This window comes from Eucalyptus grandis, chromosome 3 (assembly GCF_016545825.1).
Source record: "Eucalyptus grandis isolate ANBG69807.140 chromosome 3, ASM1654582v1, whole genome shotgun sequence".
In the NCBI taxonomy this organism is placed as follows: domain Eukaryota; kingdom Viridiplantae; phylum Streptophyta; class Magnoliopsida; order Myrtales; family Myrtaceae; genus Eucalyptus; species Eucalyptus grandis.
In genome coordinates this window covers 23,228,135-23,246,265 of record NC_052614.1, presented here as the reverse complement: position 1 = coordinate 23,246,265, position 18,131 = coordinate 23,228,135, and the positions used below count along the sequence as shown (strand labels likewise).

The following is an 18,131-nucleotide window of genomic DNA, read 5'->3' as shown; positions in this document are numbered from 1 at the left end:
TCCCATGATCTGTGATGATCTATCTACTCTAATAATAATGAATAAATACCCTTCCAAATTTGCTGGATCCAAAATGGCGAAATTTCGAGCAACGCATTGAATTATTGCTCCTTCAATACAGCTCAACACATCTAACTAAGTAACTCATGAACTAAGTAACTCATTAATGACGTTACTACAAGTATTCAAAAGACATTAATGACGTTACTACAAGCATTCAAAAAGATTTAAGATTACTCTCTCCATTCGAAACAAGTGGATTAGGCCGAACCGAACCAAAATCAAACTAAAGGCGCCACCATATCCGACACACAACAACGGTCCACGTGCACTTTGCACAAGTGCGATCTCAGCTTCAAGTCGTGTCTAATGAATGCAACATCCTGTTCGGAATCAATTCCGCCTGTTCGCCGCCGCCGCCGCCGCCGCCCCCGATCGGACATTCCGATTTTGCCTCTAGATCAAGCAAGAAAATTACCAAAATTAATTTTGGAATCCGAACCCAATTGTGGAAATAAAATCTTTCCTCGGATTCTAATTTCTCCTTCCTTCCAATTTTTTCTCTTTATTTCCTTATTATTATTTTACTATATTTCAAAAAAAAAAAAAATCCGGGTCGGCCCGTTACACCCTATAAATACGCACGCACTTCCGCTTTCCCCATCGCATGCACGACTCCTCAGATCGCGACAGCAGAGACGAGAACAGAAGAAGAAGAAGAGAAACCGCCCGCCACTCTTTACGAACATCACTTCGTCTTCCTCGTCGCGCTAGGGTTTCCCGATCGCTCGCTCGGTCGTCGGTGGTCGTAGCCATGGCCGACGACGAGGCGCTGTCGAAGGACCTGCGCCTCGCGGAGGTGAAGCGGAGCGGCTTCCGCGACGCGGTGGAGCGCCTCCAGGAGCGGGCCTCCTCGCTCCTGCTGCTGTCGCTCCAGTGGAAGGACGTCGAGGACCACTACGAGGCCACGCAGGCCGAGCTCGAGCGGCGCGAGCGGGAGGTGCGCGCCGCGGAGGAGTCCGTCAGGGCGTGCTTCAGAGGGTTCGAGGTGCGGCTCGAGCAGATTGAGAGGAGGGAGGGCGAGATGGCGGCGAGGCGGGGGGCGGAGGCGGAGCGCAGGCTCGCGGAGGTCGAGAGGGGCGCGGAGGAGTTGGAGGCCGCGAGGAGGGCGATGGAGGAGAGGCTCCGCGGGGTCGAGGCGATGGAGAAGCGGTTCCAGGAGGCGAGTAGCGCGCTGGGCGCGATGATTGACGAGAGGGTGAAAGAGGTCGAAGAGAGAGAGAAGGGAATCGAGTTGGAGAACGAGAAATTGAGGGAGGGGTGGGAGGCGTTCGAGGCTAGCAGGAGTAAATTGGAGGGGAAACTCAACGAAGTGCGGTTGAAAAGTGAGGAATTCGAGGGTAGGATCAAGAATCTAGAGTTGATGGAGAAGGAATGCGATGAGCGAGTCGAGCAGGCTCGGTTGAAGGAGAAGAGGTTGCAGGAGTGGTCTAAGGAGCTTGAGATGCAGAAGAGAGAACTTGAAGCGAGAATGAGAGAGGTCGAATTGAAGGACAGCAGGGTAAAGGAATTGTCTAAGGAACTTGACTTGAGGAGCAAGGAATGTGAGGAACAGAATAATAATACTGTTAGGCCTGCAATAAAAAAATCGAGCGATGAAATTCATACGAAAGAACTGGCCAAATCACCAGATGCTGCTTGCTTGAAGACAATAGTGGATGGGAAGGACTTGCAAATTTTCCTAAATGAGCGCTGGACAGAAGGTGAAAAATTAAGACATGAATTGTTGGCGATGCTTAGAAAATGTCCTAACCCAGCGAGACTTGTCCTGGATGCAATGGAAGGGTTTTACCCTCCGCATTTGAAGAAGGGGAATGTGGAATTTGACGAGTGTGTTGTTAGGAGGAGCTGTATTTTGCTGTTGGAGCAGCTGATGAAGATTTCTCCAATTATTACGCCTCGGGTAAAGAGTGAGGCGACGAAATTGTCTTTCTCCTGGATAACTAAAATGAGAGCAGATGCTGAAAATTCCTTGGAAGTATTGGGATTCTTACAGCTTTTGGCTTCTTATGGATTGGCTTCATCTTTCGATACTGACGAGATCTTACATTACGTGGAGAAAATTGCTCACTTTCGAAATATGCCCGAATTATGTCTGGCCCTGGGCCTTAAGGATAAGATTCGAGGTATAACTTTTGCCTCTCTTGCATTTTATATAGCTTAATCCAGTTGTTGTTTGCTGTCCATTGGCATCTTAACTGTCTCTTGATACCTGAAGCAAAATTTAGCACTGGAAAACGTTGCAGTGCCCATCACTTCACTTTCAGCATGCATTTTGAGTTCATAGTGGGCTTCAAACTCTCTTCAGTCAGTTCACACTCAGGGAAGGCTTTTTCCCAAACACAGCTGCACTAACGAATCAGTCTTTTTTTAGCCAGAGTCGAGCTGGAAATCTGGGTCTCAATTCTCAATGAAGTAACGTGATGTTGATCCATTGTTCAATCTGGTCGACCTGATAGTAAAGGAAGACAATTTGTTGTTGCTTTTTGATGTTATCAACAGAATTTATCATTCATTTGATGATGGTATCGAGGTTTAGAGCTCTATAGTTCGTTATCTTTCCCCATTTGTGAAGACGTTATGGGTTTCAACCATTCCTTTGCCGTTATGTAGGCCATTCCCTTTGTTAGGTTTTCCTCATCTTACCAGCCTCAGCCTTCACACTATGGAGAGTACTGAGATATATGTCCAATCTCTTCGAACAAGTTTATCAAACACTCGATCTCAAAACTATTTTGTACCAGTCTGATGTTATTGTTATGCCTTTTTTATGTAACTCAAGCTTTTTGCAATCTACGGGTTAACTTTTGCATGGGGAGATATTTACACATGCAGTATCTTTGTTGGTTCATTTAATGAGGCAGTCTAATAAAGATAGTCACTTGACTATTGGTATGGTAGGTTTCCTTCGGAATCTTGTGAAAGAGAAGAAACATAATCTGGCTGTAAGTTTTATTTATGCTCTCAAGATGGAAGATGAGTTTCCACCGGAACCGCTCTTGAAAGAATACATGAGAATCTCCAAAAGTGCTGCTGGGGCAACTCTCCACAATGGACATAACTCTCCTGAAGCTCAGGTATAGATTGCTCAGGTGGTATGCCATATTTCCTAATTTTGCATCTTATGGCTAATGCCAATTGCAATCTTTGTGTTCATGACATCTTACAAACAGGATCAGGCCATGAAAAGAAGAGTTCCTGATCTGAAAGCTGGAGGTAGATCCGTTGAAGATCACAAGATCAGGTCAACAATTTCACCTGAAAATTTAAAGCAAGCCATTACTTCTATGGAGAAACAAAATGGGGAGCAAAAAAAAGCAGCTGCAATGATCGGCAGCGTCGAAATGAGAGAACTGGATGGCAAACTACATAGCCCTGTTATAGTAGCTGCTTCTGTTCCATCCTCTATCCCTACCTCTGTGAAAACTACTTCTGCTATCACCAGTGAGACTATTGTCAAACCAGCACCAGAAACTTCAACCCCACTGCAGCATAGAGGCAAGCATCCACAAACAGCTGCATTGGCAGAAGTTGGATCGAATCCTCTTGCTGGTGCCAGTTCTAATGCTCAGTCATCGCACATCACGCATAAAGGTATAGCATATCTGACTGTCTGAGTAACTTTCTTTTTTTGTCGCCCATTAACAAACATTTGAGTCGAAGTGGTTATTGCCATCCAGTGGCTGTACATAGGCCCCTAATTCTTTTGTCAGATTTTAAGTTTTTATCGGGAGGAAATTCAGCGCTGATATGATTGACTTTTGGCTTCTCTTGGAGTTAGCAACAAGGCGCTCTTGATCGGAGACAAGTGCATAAATACTGTAGATGCCATCTCTTTTATGTAATTGTGGGTCTTGTTAGCAAATGCTTTTGCAGTGCTGGTTAAGGTAACTGGACAATAGCAAGAATGCTTATCAAGATGCTTCAGAAATTTAAAGATTATATATTAAGGAAACCGAAAGTGGAAAATTTACATTTGCATGCCATATTTAATAGTCTCAATGAGTGCCCTAGGTTGCTCTTCAACGGTTTCCGAAATCGCTCTCAATAATGTCTATTAATGGAACTTGTGCTGAACAAAATAGGAAAATTTTTGGAAGCTGGTCGGAAAGTGCTCGAGTTCAAATCATCCAACCTGTCTAAGAGAAATGTATTTACTGTAGCATTAACTACCATAAAAGCCAGGTACCTGAAAATGGATGGTGGAAGCCTAATGAACGGGATTGTCATATTCTGAAACAGAATCTTATTGTTTATGAGCATACGAGCACTCATAATTCTTTTTGAGAACCAATGTAGTTATGCTTCTCGTGCTTTAACAGCCTTTATCTTTGTTGTAACTTTGTTTCAGTTTCTTAAGGTGCTTGATAATTATTATATACCTTTTGCTGTCTCTTAATGTGAAATCTACTATTGCATGATCCAGAGGCATCATCTGAGAATCTTTGCTCTAAGCCTACTGGTGAGATTTTGCGAAAGATACTCAGCAGGGAGGTGGAATATGAGTTGGTTCGTGATGAAATATCTGCTTTGCTTCTGTCCTCATCAGATCCAGCAAGTCTTGTTCTCGACACACTGAAATATACTGATCCATTAAACTCAAGAGATTTCATTAGGTTAGGTATCCCCGTTAAGCATTGCATTTTACTATTGGAACATTTAAAGGGATTTTCACCTATCATCAGGCCTCAGTTAAGTCAGGAAGCAAAACAGTTTTGTACTGTTTGGAAACTAGAGTTGAAGGCGGGGAATGATGATCATATGGAGACCATATGTTTTCTTCAGTTTCTGGCTGCCTTCAAATTGGCTCCTCTAGTTGCTGCTAATGAAGTTCTTAAACTCTTGGATGCATCAAAGTGGGCTCAACAGGTCCCTGATTCTTGTGAATCTCTGGGATTAGCAGAGTTTTTACCTGGTAAGGAGTCCTTCCCGCTACCTCCCTTTCTCTCTGTGTGTCCTAGTTTTGCTTTTAGCAGGAAAGAAGTTCAAGGGAGCTGTGTTAAATATTCTGGTTATGTTACTAGAATCTCAGGGTTTTCTTAGTTCATCAACAGGGTGCTAGGGGGGCTTTTTGACCAACCCCACTAGGTATAGCAGTTCCCCTGTTCGACATACACTTGGTAATTACTAGAGATACACAGGTTTGTGCTCCTGGGGTGGCCTCAAGAGAAAATGCAAGTGTGGTGATTTGAACCCATGCCTTGATCAAGGAGGACAAACCCGCTCTCCACTTGAGCAACCCCTTGGGGTTTGTTAGAATCTCTGGTTAAAATAGTCGAGAAATTGCATCAGTGATTACATGAAAGGAGATTTTTAAAGTGAATATGAAATCATTAAAAGGAAGTACTGCAGAGCTACATGTTATTAGCTTTTGAGAAATGCGGTATTGATTTACTTAACATGCATGGATATAATCGTTTAGTGAGATTAGTTGCAGAAGTTTCATGTCCGTTATTTCAGAGGTTTCGAATATTTTCCATGCATATGATTGGCCTGGGAATTTGTCTCTCGTTAGAACCCACAGTACAGTTTTCAAGGAATTAAATGCTTGACTGCTCTCATTTTTATGATATTTTTGCTTTTATCTGCAGCTTCTATCTGACTGTTTCTCTCATTTTTCTGCTTCTTTTTGCCAGGCTTTATCAGAAATCTTATTGAAAAGAAGCATTGGATTGATGCTATTAAGTACATTAATGCACTGAAGATGGAGGACAAGTTCCCTCTAGTGCCTCTTCTCACTGATTATTTGGCATATTGGGAGAAAAGAGCAGATGAAATATCCAAGAAAAAAGACAGCTTGCCTAGCAGTCAGGTAAATGTTACCATGAGAAGTAATGCTTTAAGTCGATCTGCATATTTCGGCTTGCACTCTTTCCTAAGGTCCTTATGCTAGTTTTGCTTGCAGATTGGGGCTATTAACAAAAAGTTAAGTGCTACGAAAACTGCAATGAAATGGATAGCAACATACAGGCTAGAGTCGGAGTTCTCACACAAGGATTTTGAAGCCTATATCAAACAGCTAGAAAAGCAAAAGGCTGAGATCGAAGGTAAACTGACAGAATCCAAAGCTGATCGATCTGCAGGATCACAGAATGTATTGACGCAGCAGGACAAAAAGGAGGAATCACCAGCACAAGCCACCTCTGATCACGTTGCCACCTCATGTGGTAATGCCCCCTCAACGGTCACCACCTCGACTGCTCCAACTTCAGCCACCAGTTCAAGCCATCAGCCACAAAAGAAGCGTGGAAAGAAGCGTAAGAGGATAGCTCCACAACCACAAACTCCAAAGGAACCCCCCAATGGTGGTCATCGTTCGACGCAGTCCTACAATAGGCACCCGATCGATACGCATAGGTTGACAAGGGAGGGCCCATACTCGGCGAGATCGTCTGGATACTATGGGGTGCCAAACCCCCTGAATGACTACCCTTTTAAACCATACCCTTTCAGTGGTACTGATCATTACCATGGGAGAACTTGTGCAGTGCCTCTCTGTGGTGGTCGGCCGGTACGTTTGGCTGGTCCAAGGGCTGCTTACAGTGGTCCTAGATGGTAAGTTTTTCCGGTCTGGTCTCATGATCTCATCCATCATGTAAATTCATTTTCTGCTCTTTATTCATCAGTCTATTTATGGTTTTATGGACCCAAAGACATGGAGAAGCAAGAGTTGGGCAAAACCCTTTGCGGAGCAAAAACAGTAGCTGTTTCAAGAACATTCTTCTTTTTCACCAGGATTATATCCTCTGTTCCGCTATTCGTTCCATATTTTCTGTATTGCTCTTTTGGCTGAACCACTTGCCCAAACGAATGAAATCCGGGTTCGGAGTTTCTGCATTCAGGCAAATTCCAGTTAAACTGAATGTCTTGCTGTCATACGATGACAACTGAGGGTCATGAAACGTGCAATTTTTACTTCGGATTTGAAGATTCTAAAGTGTTCTGCAAGTTTGAGGTGAGCCTCTGTTCATGACATGTAGGATGGAATCCAAAGGATCAGGATTTTGATGTCATACATATCCTGATTCTTGTTGTTGAATGTTGACATTTATGGTGATCCTGCGAAGTTTTTCTCATATTTCTTTCTATATTTTTGTTGATAACAAATGCTGTTATGCTGCCCTTTATTATCATACGTGAGTCGCATGATAAGATATGTCATGCGGTGGGTATGGTTTTAGTCTTTTTGTGAGACGAAAAATAATTTGAGATGATTGTGTCGTAAGATATCAAGTTGAAATTTTATTGGTACAACATCGGATTCTCTTTCTCATGGAGAAAACAACCTAAGTACAGTTGTCTGTGATCGCTGGACCTCGTCACCTCGAACAGCTGTTGCTGGACTTAAAACGGTACCACCACTTACTGCCTCGCCAGTTACGCCCGCGCTTGAAGACAACCCCTATGGAGCCGAACGTTATCTCCGCCACGACCTTATTTAGGCCCCATAGACAGCTGCGTACTTCACCACCTCTGGACTCATCCCCAACCACCGACCTTGAACCCGTCCACCACTACAACCACCACCACCACCAGACTGATCGCCATCACCGCTGTACTCGTTCCCAACTATTGAAATTATGCATTATATTACCATGCACGACCGGTTGCTTTGGGCCAGCGGAGGGGGGGGAGACAGAGAGAGAGGCCGACACAAAAAAAGCAGTGAGTCGAGATGCTGCACTGCCGCACTGAGGGAGGGAGGGTTGTCTTGATGGGCCCTAACGAAGTTGAAAGGGTTGATCAAAGCCAGGTTGGGTGATTTGGATGTTTCCAACCTGGTTGTTGCTCCATGGGACTTGGTGGTGAATTGCCCAAAACAGTGTCGCTTTGGTCATTGGTTCACTTGAGTTTATGTTACCGGTCAAAAAAAGAGGCCGCGTCGACGCTTTCTATTGGTAGAATTGGATGAACTTAACAGAGAAACTTGATTTTACCGATTTAACAAGTGTCAAGATTTTGAAAGTTCTAACACCCGATTACATATTCTCAATAAATTTTAAAGTTTTTCGGTACACTTGTCTCTTTCTTTTTATTTGAAGCAAAGGTACAAAGGACATTGTATACAAATGTCGAAAAAGTCAGATTTTACCCCTTGACATGTCGTGTACGGCAATACAACAATGCCATTCGACGGGTGAATGAGTGGCTACAACAAATTGCAAGTAGATATGATGCGACCTTTTTAGGCTTGGGTTCTAATGTATGCTATCCGAAAGTAGGTAGGTGATGTCAAAATTTCCCTTTTCTCTTGCTTCCAAATTGAGGTGGATATCAAAGTGTTGTTACATGGATGTGAACTTCAGCGACCAGATTTGGTAAGCACAAATATTAAACATTTGAGTTTGCCTAAACTCATGGACAAAACCACTTGGAATTCAAAGCTTTCATCACCTACTATCTTGGTAGGTGGACGAAGGGGGCTTCACGTAACTACATAGAAAAAACCAGAAGGAAGTGGAAATACCGTAGAAACTCAATTGAACTTCTCTACCGAATGCCATCACTGGAAAACCACAAAAACAGGCCCGCGTGTATTTGCTGGCTTGTCTTCATAGATATGGGGAGTCAAATCTTGTAATTCTCCTCCTTCTTTGGAAGGACAGAGGAAAAGGTGGAGTTGATCCGAGACTTAAAACAGAAATTGCATTTGGGAACCAACATTCGTAGGCACACTCCAAATTTAGAGGTAATTCAGAGAATTTTGATTGATATTTCTTGTCTTAACATACAAGGAAGCATAGCATGCAATGAATCACCATTAATAAAGTGAAATAATAAAAACCTACTTTTCTTGTTTATTGACTGAGATGAAAGCACTAAAGAGTGCAATTGTAATGATTTTACGGAGTGAACTAGTTTTAATTTTATTTTTTTAATGAATTTCACTTATTAGAATTTAATTGTTACATTATAAATTTCATTTTAAGGTGAAAAGATTAATTTTATCCAAGGCCTTTAGTTCTTGTTGGTGCAAATTATAAACGAACATATTAAGAGATGAATGCTTCCTACCCAGTCATTGATCACCAAAATCTAATTAAGGGCAATTTTTTATAAGACATATATGAAATGAATAAGTTAAGTAATAAAATAGTAGCAAGTTGAAATGGTATTTCAATCCAACATCAAATTCAAAAGGTTGGCTCAGTCAACCATTTGAATTTTTTTTTTTTTTTTCTTTTTTTGGGGGGGGGGTACTTTTTAAGTAGTAGTTGCAAAAGGGGAGGTGCAATAGCTTTGAACTTTGAATGTTATATTCATTTTTTTTCCTATAAAGATAGAATGCGTCTCTTCCTTAATTTTCTCTATTTTAAATAGGGAAACACTCATTCCCATAAAAAAAAATTAATTAATTTAGAGCATATATCTGAATGACTTTTATATTTTACTTTTTATTTAATGTCAATTATGCGGTTTACGCATTTTGACTTTTAAATCCCCAACTCCTCAAACTTTTCACGACACTAAAAATTGACATGTAAATTTACATATAATTTTTTTTTATAATTTTTAAAATTATGAATTAGTGGGATCTTTTTGCCCTCTAATTTAAGTCCAAATAAACGCGTCCTTCAATAAGCATGTGCAACTCTATCAAATGAAGGTGGGAGGAAAATGACTTCTTCCCTTTTTTGGATTCCAATTCCACAAAATTCCAATCCCTTAAATTCCGTGGCCGTCCGTCAAGTGCGTCGTTTAGGAAAGCCGCGTATTTAGTGGCAACGACAAGTGAAAGTGAAATCACTCCAAACTCGATTGGCATTTAGCCAAGGGGCAAGGGCAACGTCTTCAATGTCCTGTCAGCCGTACCGAAGAAACGGATGGATCCAATCAGAGCCGTAATAGAAATCATTTCCCACGTGGTCGTGCAAAACAGACTGCCTGAATCATCCGGTCCAGATCGAACCAGCCAAGTTGGTTCGATTTTTATAAATGTCTGTCCGGTTCTCAATTCCTAAAAGTCGAATTGGTGTCCAAAAGGTCCGTTTTCAATTTCAAAGAGGAACCAGACCAATTATATATACTTTTTTTTATTATTATTTCTTCAAAAAAATAAAAGTAACCAGCTTTGTTTTTTTATATATTCATAACATATAGCATCAAGCAATGGGAATTAAAAAAAGAAGAAAGGACCGATTTCATTGGATTAGACCGGTTCAGTTTGGTTCCCGATCTGGTCCCTTATTCCCAATTTGGAAAACTGGTCCTCGTGGACCAGTTCCCGGACTGACCAAAAACCCATTACTCCTACATTTTTCCATAGCTGAACAGTTCAAATCATCAATTGAGAGAGACGTGAAATCGAGAATCGGATCGGGACGGATCACTCCTACATTTCCCATAGCTGAACAGTTCAAATCAATCGAGAGAGACACAACACAGACATTAAAATCAATTCGATATTCACCGAACGGAGCTGATAATATGATATTGGGGGTGGGAACATTGCAGGCAAGGATGACGTGGAGAGAGGATCCACCAGGTCCTGCCTGCCCCGTTATTCTCTCACGTCTCACCAACCCCACCAACTCCCGCGAGAATAAACTAGTCTTTTGATAATCACCAGCCAAAAAATTAATCAAGGAACTGTCCTTATCCATTGCCCGTTCAACATGTTGATTAAAGAAACAATGAGTTTCGTCTTCAACTCAACAAGTGGGTCATGCTAATCCTAGGAGCTGCGGTCTGCGTCCTCCTAGCACTTCGGGCAGGGGACCAAATGTCGAGGTTTCAATCGTAACACGGCTCTGTCTATACTATCAAGTTCGGTGTAGCGGCTAGCTCTACAGATATTTGACAACATCCAGATCCAAAGCTCGGGAAGAGCATTGCCATTTTTTTAGAAGAATTACCAAAAGATTTCCAAATTCATTGCACTTGTGCTAATTCATTCCCAAATCTTATGACTCTAAACCTTTTTGACAATTTGTCAATGTAATTCATCCAAACTACTGACATAAATACCGATCGTCCTAAGTGACAGCCAGTATTGGCATTGATTATTTTCCAAATTTTATATTTCTTTTTCCTTTTTCCTTTTCCTTTTTTCTTTACTTCTCTTTTCATTTTTTCATTTGTTGTGGTTGGTGATGGTCTCCAACGCTTCCCAACTGAAACCTTGCCCAAATGTGGGCTAGGCCATCACAAGCGAGGGCTTTGCAGCCCTTGCCTAGTGGCCGGCAAGCTTCGGTGACCCACGTCGCCCATAGTGAAAAGAAAAAGAAATAAAGGAAAAGAGAAGAAAATGAATAAATAAACATATATAAATAAATTGAAATTATCTACATCAACGCCCCAGGCGTGTCACATAAAACGACCGACGTTCATATAAGTAATTCCTAGCCAAAATTATCCGGATTGACTATATTGATAAAATGCCAAAAGACTAAAGATTAAATTAGCCAAATTCAAAAGTGTAGGAGTAGATTGGCACGTGTGTAATAAATCTCAGACTTTTTGGATAATCATCCTTAATTTTTTACAATAAAGTTGACAAATTTAGGGTCGAGAGAAAATTAAGAAGAAACAATGTATGTGGCATTAGATGTCAAAGTTGGGAAAAATTTATGTTGATTCTTCTGCAATATTCGCGATCCGATTCCACTGCACTGATTCGGCTGATTCATGTTCCGTCCAGGGTCCATTCACGGTCCAAAAGGGCCAAGGAAATCGTCACGTTTCCTCTTCTGTTGCTTTCTTAATATTCAAATTCAACTCCTCTTTCTTAATGATTAGTCTTCTGACGTCTGCTGCACTAAGCCCCCAACAAACCTTATCTGAGAATATCTTGTGTGTCACTGGTCCAATCCATTTGCTAAGTCCCTCTTAGATTTTGGCAAACCTATCATTTAGTCAGAGGCATTTATTGACCTCCTAATTTACCTGCCTGAACGAACTTTCTTGCCATTGAAAGACAGGAAAATCCCATTTGTCAATACATGCGTTTGTAGTGTATACACCTTTTGAACCCATGTGGTGGAGGTGGTATTTGTATAAGGAAAGGTCTGGTCTGATTTACCTTTTTCCACCTTAAAAGGGCCATCCTGTGATAAAGGTCTTTCGTGCACAGCAGACGGTCCTTATTCACCTGCAGCTGTGCAGCATTTCCTGATTCCGGGACTAGCATTCTCGTTTCGGCACTGGGGGCGGCGGCCGGAGTTTTGTAATTCTTGATTAATCCATCGAAATGGGCAGCCTCTCCCTCTCCAGTGTTGGCCTGACCATGGTTTGTGCACCCGTAATGGGTGAATCTGTTGACCAAGTGGTTGAAGAAATGCACAAGGCGAAGGCACAAGGTGCAGACGTAGTTGAGGTCAGGCTGGATTGCATCAAGCAATTTCAGGCTCACCAGGATCTTGAAATCATCCTCAAGAGCAAGCCGTTACCGGTTATCATTGTTTACAGGTACGCATGTTTCTGCTAAGGCCAGGTTTTATGCATATTATCAGTTCAACATACAGATTTTAGATTTCTTCATTCGCCGGTGGACCTAAACGTTGCATCAAGGCATTCAGGCATACACTTATCAATTGGTGCAAAAGTCCTGTTAATTTCAAAGCTTTCGGGTTGTCGTTTCTCCTTTCTCCAAACTCAGGCTGCCAGGTTGGCACTTCCAGGGCTGCCACGTAGCCAATTCACAAGGAAAGGACTTTACTGCACTTTTCCTGAAAAAGTTTGGGACTTCCGCACTTCTATGAGGTCTAGAACTTCCAGTGGAGTTTTCTCATTGAGAATAATTAAAAATCAAAGTCCTTGGAATGGAAAAGAGAGCTTCTCATATCTTGAATTCCAGATATTGTAGTTATCTGCTGCAGAAATCAGTGCATGAGTGTTGACACCGGCATAATTATTAATTATGCATAGGTCAAAAGATTAGTCCCTGCTTTTTCCATAGGTCAATTAACTTCCTGTAAATTCTGCAAATTATGTGCGTTGAAAAAGAAAATCTTTTGATGGTTTGTTTGGAGCAGAAAGAGCAGAGAAAACAATGAAATGGTTCTGCTCCTTGCGTACCTCTCCTTTCACTGTTGATGGAACTGAACAAGTACTATGTGAGTAATTTATGAATATCTAATGAACTTACCCCCGCAGGCCTAAATGCGAAGGGGGGCTCTATGAAGGTGACGAGACAGCCCGGTTGGAAGCACTTCGTTCTGCTCTAAAATTAGGTGCTGATTATGCCGATTTCGAGCTCAAGGTATCAAATAGTATTCCACAACCCTTTTTTAAAATTTACTTCTTATGAATGGTGCTTCAGAACATTTCGGTGTAATGACATGCAAAATGACTCTTGAAAAGCACTCCAATTTTATGTCCATTTCCAATCAATCGACTTGACAATTTCATCTGAATTTGTGTTATGAATCTTCAGGTTGCTGCTGAACTTATGAGTAAGCAGAATAAGTTGCATTGTGGAGGTACCAAAGTGATAGTTTCATGCTTTTTGGATGGCGTGACCCCTTCAAAAGAAGAACTTAGCAATCTTGCTACCCATATGAAAGCTACTGGTGCAGATATTATCAAAATTGTCACTAGTGCAAGTAACATCACAGAACTGGCCATACTTTTTCATTTACTGTCTTATAGCCAGGTAGGAACCACATGCAAATACTGCAGTTAACTTATTCCTTTTTTTTGGATAAGCAGCCAAAAAGCCAGATTCTTGGTTTAATTCACACATAAGTTTAACAGATTTCAAGTTGAGATGTGGATAAGTTCTTACTCCTACATGCAGATGCCAGTAGTTGCATATGCTGTTGGAGAAAGGGGTCTTATCAGCCAATTGTTGAGTCCCAAATTTGGCAGTACTTTAGTCTATGGCTCAATAGAAGGAATGGCAGTTCCCGGTCTTCCTACTCTGGAAAGCCTAAGAAAAGTGTACAAAGTTGAGCACATCAATTCAGATACAACAGTTTTCGGCCTCATCTCAAAACCAGTTGGCCACAGCAAAGGTCCAATTTTGCATAACCCTACGTTCAGACATATGAATTTCAATGGACTTTATGTCCCAATGTTCGTTGACAATCTTAAAGAATTCTTCGAAGTATACTCTACCCCTGACTTCGCTGGTTTTAGGTATGTCTGTGCACTTAACATTCAGTAATCATTTTGTACTGCTTTATGCTTCCAGTTACTGCCAGTATCTCATTATTCAAATTGGTGGTTCCAGTACATTTAATTCTTTCTCATTGATTAAGTCGGTACATCATAGTCTCTTACTCAACCGACTCCTCTATAGCATATATAAACATATACAAGCTTCACTCCATCTCCTGCAATCTGGCTAGTCTCTACCTACACTTTCCCATCTCTTTGAACAAGTTCCTTTCGTTTTGAATCCATTTCCAGTACAACAGCTTGCGAGAAGTCAAATAATGCATATCTACTCATTTTTTTAGCCTTGGCTTCTGATCTCTCGAGTTTACTTCACTGTGAGGACCTCATTAAGTAAAATTTGTCTGTATAATTAGTCTTTTTTTTTTTTTTTTATTTGCTGGTCTGTTCGAGTCCTTTTGTTTTGATGTAGACATGAATTTCTCTTAGTTGTGAACCACAGTGTGGGGTTTCCATACAAAGAAGCTGTCATTCAGTTTTGTGATGAAGTACATCCACTCGCTCAGGTGAGCTTCTCTTCCTATTGCCCAATTTTTGACGACATGATTGTCTGGTTCTTTCCATCTCTAAACTTGTTTTGCTCATAGCAGATCAACACATATTAGATCATTTTTGTTTTCCCCCCTTTCATGAAAAAAAGCAACATTAATCTTCACTGACTCAGCCTGGTTCATTTTGACTATAATCTAAATCCTTAAAAGGAGAACATTTGATAGTCCCCAGGTTGTTTTTATTTCCTAAATTTTATCCAACTTTTAGTAGCAAATGAGTTCTCTGCAATATAAGTGATGCAAAAAACTGCAATCTGCATGCTCATACCACACAAATAGAGCCTCTCTCGCACTTCTTACTTCCTTTTAAGCAAGTAAGCTACAGAACTTCATTCATTTTATCTCAAATGACTGCACTGCAATTGCCATAAATATGCAGGTTTATTTACCCTGATGTATTTTTGATTGATTCTCTCTTCCTGATGTGTGGTCTCAATCACGATCCAAATATGTTGATGTATTGACTATCCCCCAAATTATTATCTCTCATCAGACCATTGGTGCTGTTAACACTATAGTAAGGAGGCCTAGCGATCGGAAATTAATCGGGTATAACACAGATTGTGAGGCTTCAGTAACTGCCATGGAAGATGCTCTGCAAGGTACTTATTGTTTCAGCGCATATCAATCGAAGCCTTGTTGAGGAAGGGTCAAGAAGCAGAATTTCTTATTGCTTCTGCCTGTTGAATAGTGATAAACTTCACAGTTTAAGAAAATTGACCTATCAGTAGATGTTCATTGAGTTCTTGCAGAATGTCGATGCATTAATGGTGAAAAGTCTTTGGTTTCTCCACTGGCGGGCAAAGAGTTTGTGCTAGCTGGCGCTGGAGGTGCAGGACGAGCTTTGGCTTTTGGTGCTAAAACCAGAGGAGCTCGGATCATTATTTTTGACATCGATTTTGGTATGCAGACTTGGAATTATTTTGATTTAGCATGAATTGACTTGTGATTGTTCATAGATAATTGTTCTTGAATTGGATAATAAATACTTCCACCTAATACTGTGGTGTTTCATGTTAATAGAAAGGGCAAAGATGCTTGCTCATGCTGTTTCTGGCGAAGCTAGGCCTTTTGGGGATTTACCTTATTTCCAGCCGGAGAAAGGGTCAATTCTTGCTAATGCGACACCGATCGGAATGCATCCAAACAAGGACCGAATACCGGTTTCTGAGGTCCCATACCTGAAGTAAATCCCTTCATCACAAAAGAGATAGTTTGCTTGTTGTAGCTGAAGATGCTTTTGTGTTTTTTAGGCGAGTTTGGGGGTTTTCCAGCTTGTCTTCGATGCTGTGTATACACCAAGAAAGACCACTCTACTAAAGGAAGCCGAGGCTGCCGGAGCAATTACTGTGAGTGGAGTTGAAATGTTCCTCAGGCAGGCCATAGGCCAGTTCAATCTCTTTACCGGAGGAGAAGGTACCTCTTCAGTTTTCTCTCTTTGCTTACACAATGCATTTTTTCTTTCTCTGATGCATATTGCCTTTCTTTCCCGGATATAGTAAGAAAAAGACTGAAAATTTTGACATGCCTAATTCACCAAAAAGACATCGTAGTTTCACCGAATGAACAAGATCGAATTTCTGCTTCACTGAGAATTCATCAGTCTTGTAGTAGTCAGGTCTGCTTTCTTTTCCTTTACCAAATTGGTGGCACGAAGCTAGAATTAGGAAGGATTGGTCGAAAAGTCTCTGACATTTGTGTGATCAAAACTGGATTTTGAGTACTGCTGTTTCAAATCTAATTCGGCATCAAACCATCATGTAGGCAGCTGATTTCTGTTTCAGACTAGCTTATCGTGTGGCAATCTCTAGTCCTCTCAGTTTTGCTGGAATTGCCAGAAGAAAATTCCAAGTTCGTCTTGGATTGGTGAAAGCTTCCTAGTGTACTTAATTTATGATTAAGCCATGCATCTTTCCCACTTTCGCTCGACATAAACATCACGAGATTGCTCCAATACGCAGAACTCTATTAAGATCACAAATATAGACCGCCCGCATCTGATTCACGATGGACACGACGAGAACCACAATGATTCCTTCTGTCTTGCAGCACCCAAGGAGTTCATGAGGGAGATAGTTTTGGCCAAGTTCTGAACAGCTGCGACAACGGCGATGCTACAATGACAACATCATGTCCTCGTTTGACTGTTCGCCAAAATAGCTCTAGCTCAGCGGGGAGAAAAAATAAAACAGTTGAAGTAATTTAAATTGGTGTCATCTGTTCGAGTGAATTCATTCCGTTGTATCGACGTTCTTCCCTGTGCTACTCCAATTGGTGATGGAATATCCAAAGTTTAAAGCTGTTCTCAACACAATTTGAATGATGATTATTCTTTCTCCGGCAAGACATACGAAGCCATATGGCTGAGAGTATGTTGCAGTGATGCTACACGCACAAAACCAACCAAACCGGGGCTAAAGAGTTCGATCAAAACGAACCACAACACATCAGTACAACATAACATCCCCACAAAGCTAAATTATGGGTAATCGACTGCGAAATTTCACTCGAGATTTCTTTGTTCAGTCCAATCTTTCTAGTTTGGTTTGATGGAAATTTTTGTGGTCACTGCGAGCAAATGTACTAGAAAAAAGAAAAAAGGAAATCAAATGGTGATGGTTCGACTAAAAAGGATGGAGATGCGGGGTATCGAACCCCGTACCTCTCGCATGCAAAGCGAGCGCTCTACCATGTGAGCTACATCCCCTCTTATGACCATATCCCAATTTTTTATATAAAATACTTTTAAAAGGTTTGTCAGGGAGTTTTTGCCTTCAATTAGTAAGCTTGGAGTAAAATAGTTAACTAGGTGGTTGTTTTTCTATGTATTTACTTTAAATAATCAATTTCGGTTAGTTTTGTGAAGCGTTGAAACGTCTTCTTTTTTTATTCAATTAATAAGCTTGGAATAAAATGGTTACTTATGAGTAATATTTTTTATCATAACGATGGGATTATATTAATAATAACCTATGTAATTATTTTCAATCGAATTATTGTCAGCTTAAGTTTACTTATGTGAAAATAAAAGGAATCTGAGGTGACTAAGCAAGCTAGAGAGTAGGTCAAATATAATCTGAACACGCAATTGAAGACTAATATGATATATATATAGTTCAAAATTTTATACCATGTTTAGTCAAACAAATTGTAATGATCAATTTCAAGAAAATATGGGTTAAAATCTACCAAAAATTGCTTATCAATTTTATGAATAGAGCTTACGAGAAAACATTTCACGAATTCGTTTAATTCTGCATATAATTATTATGTTGTGTTATATATTTTGGGAATAAAGGCCTTGGCCAGTGGATCCACTTGCTTATTATATGGAGGAGAACACTAAGAAAAATCTAATAAAAACTAAAACTATGGAGATTCTATAAATTGACAGCCCATTTA

The 18,131-nt window shown here is 40.8% G+C and overlaps 2 protein-coding genes and 1 non-coding gene across 4 annotated transcripts; 2 read left to right on the top strand and 1 right to left on the bottom strand.

Moving 5' to 3' along the window:
- The first annotated feature begins 705 nt into the window (after positions 1–705).
- Positions 706–7,063, top strand: LOC104435014 (FRIGIDA-like protein 5). The gene is made up of 6 exons (XM_039309465.1): positions 706–2,186; positions 2,962–3,137; positions 3,234–3,654; positions 4,487–4,975; positions 5,697–5,872; positions 5,966–7,063. The coding sequence occupies exons 1-6, from the start codon at positions 815–817 to the stop codon at positions 6,617–6,619; spliced, it is 3,288 nt and encodes a 1,095-aa protein (XP_039165399.1). The 5' UTR covers positions 706–814; the 3' UTR covers positions 6,620–7,063.
- Positions 7,064–11,949: 4,886 nt separating this feature from the next.
- LOC104430995 (bifunctional 3-dehydroquinate dehydratase/shikimate dehydrogenase, chloroplastic) lies at positions 11,950–17,071 on the top strand. 2 transcript variants are annotated; one of them, XM_010043696.3, is made up of 10 exons: positions 11,950–12,468; positions 13,156–13,261; positions 13,436–13,654; positions 13,799–14,139; positions 14,621–14,684; positions 15,223–15,331; positions 15,482–15,631; positions 15,753–15,901; positions 15,983–16,145; positions 16,779–17,071. In XM_010043696.3, exons 1-10 carry the CDS (start codon positions 12,251–12,253, stop codon positions 16,820–16,822), a joined length of 1,563 nt encoding a protein of 520 aa, XP_010041998.2. In that variant the 5' UTR covers positions 11,950–12,250; the 3' UTR covers positions 16,823–17,071. The 2 variants fall into 2 exon arrangements, with proteins under 2 accessions (XP_010041998.2, XP_010042005.2); XM_010043703.3 differs by having other exon boundaries at positions 12,172–12,468; positions 16,691–16,815.
- Positions 17,072–17,363: 292 nt separating this feature from the next.
- Positions 17,364–17,436, bottom strand: TRNAA-UGC. The gene has a single exon. It is a non-coding gene; the product is annotated as a tRNA-Ala (tRNA).
- Between the last annotated feature and the right edge of the window lie 695 nt (positions 17,437–18,131).

What these genes read in the sequence shown, in the direction of transcription:
- LOC104435014 (XM_039309465.1), top strand. Translation starts at nt 815, where the DNA reads ATGGCCGACGACGAGGCGCTGTCGAAGGACCTGCGCCTCGCGGAGGTG. An exon ending in ATCGCACATCACGCATAAAG is followed by an intron (nt 3,655 to 4,486) that starts GTATAGCATATC and finishes TGCATGATCCAG; the next exon opens with AGGCATCATCTGAGAATCTT. An exon ending in ATTAGCAGAGTTTTTACCTG is followed by an intron (nt 4,976 to 5,696) that starts GTAAGGAGTCCT and finishes TCTTTTTGCCAG; the next exon opens with GCTTTATCAGAAATCTTATT.
- LOC104430995 (XM_010043696.3), top strand. Translation starts at nt 12,251, where the DNA reads ATGGGCAGCCTCTCCCTCTCCAGTGTTGGCCTGACCATGGTTTGTGCA. An exon ending in ATTTACTGTCTTATAGCCAG is followed by an intron (nt 13,655 to 13,798) that starts GTAGGAACCACA and finishes TCCTACATGCAG; the next exon opens with ATGCCAGTAGTTGCATATGC. An exon ending in ACCGAATACCGGTTTCTGAG is followed by an intron (nt 15,902 to 15,982) that starts GTCCCATACCTG and finishes TGTGTTTTTTAG; the next exon opens with GCGAGTTTGGGGGTTTTCCA.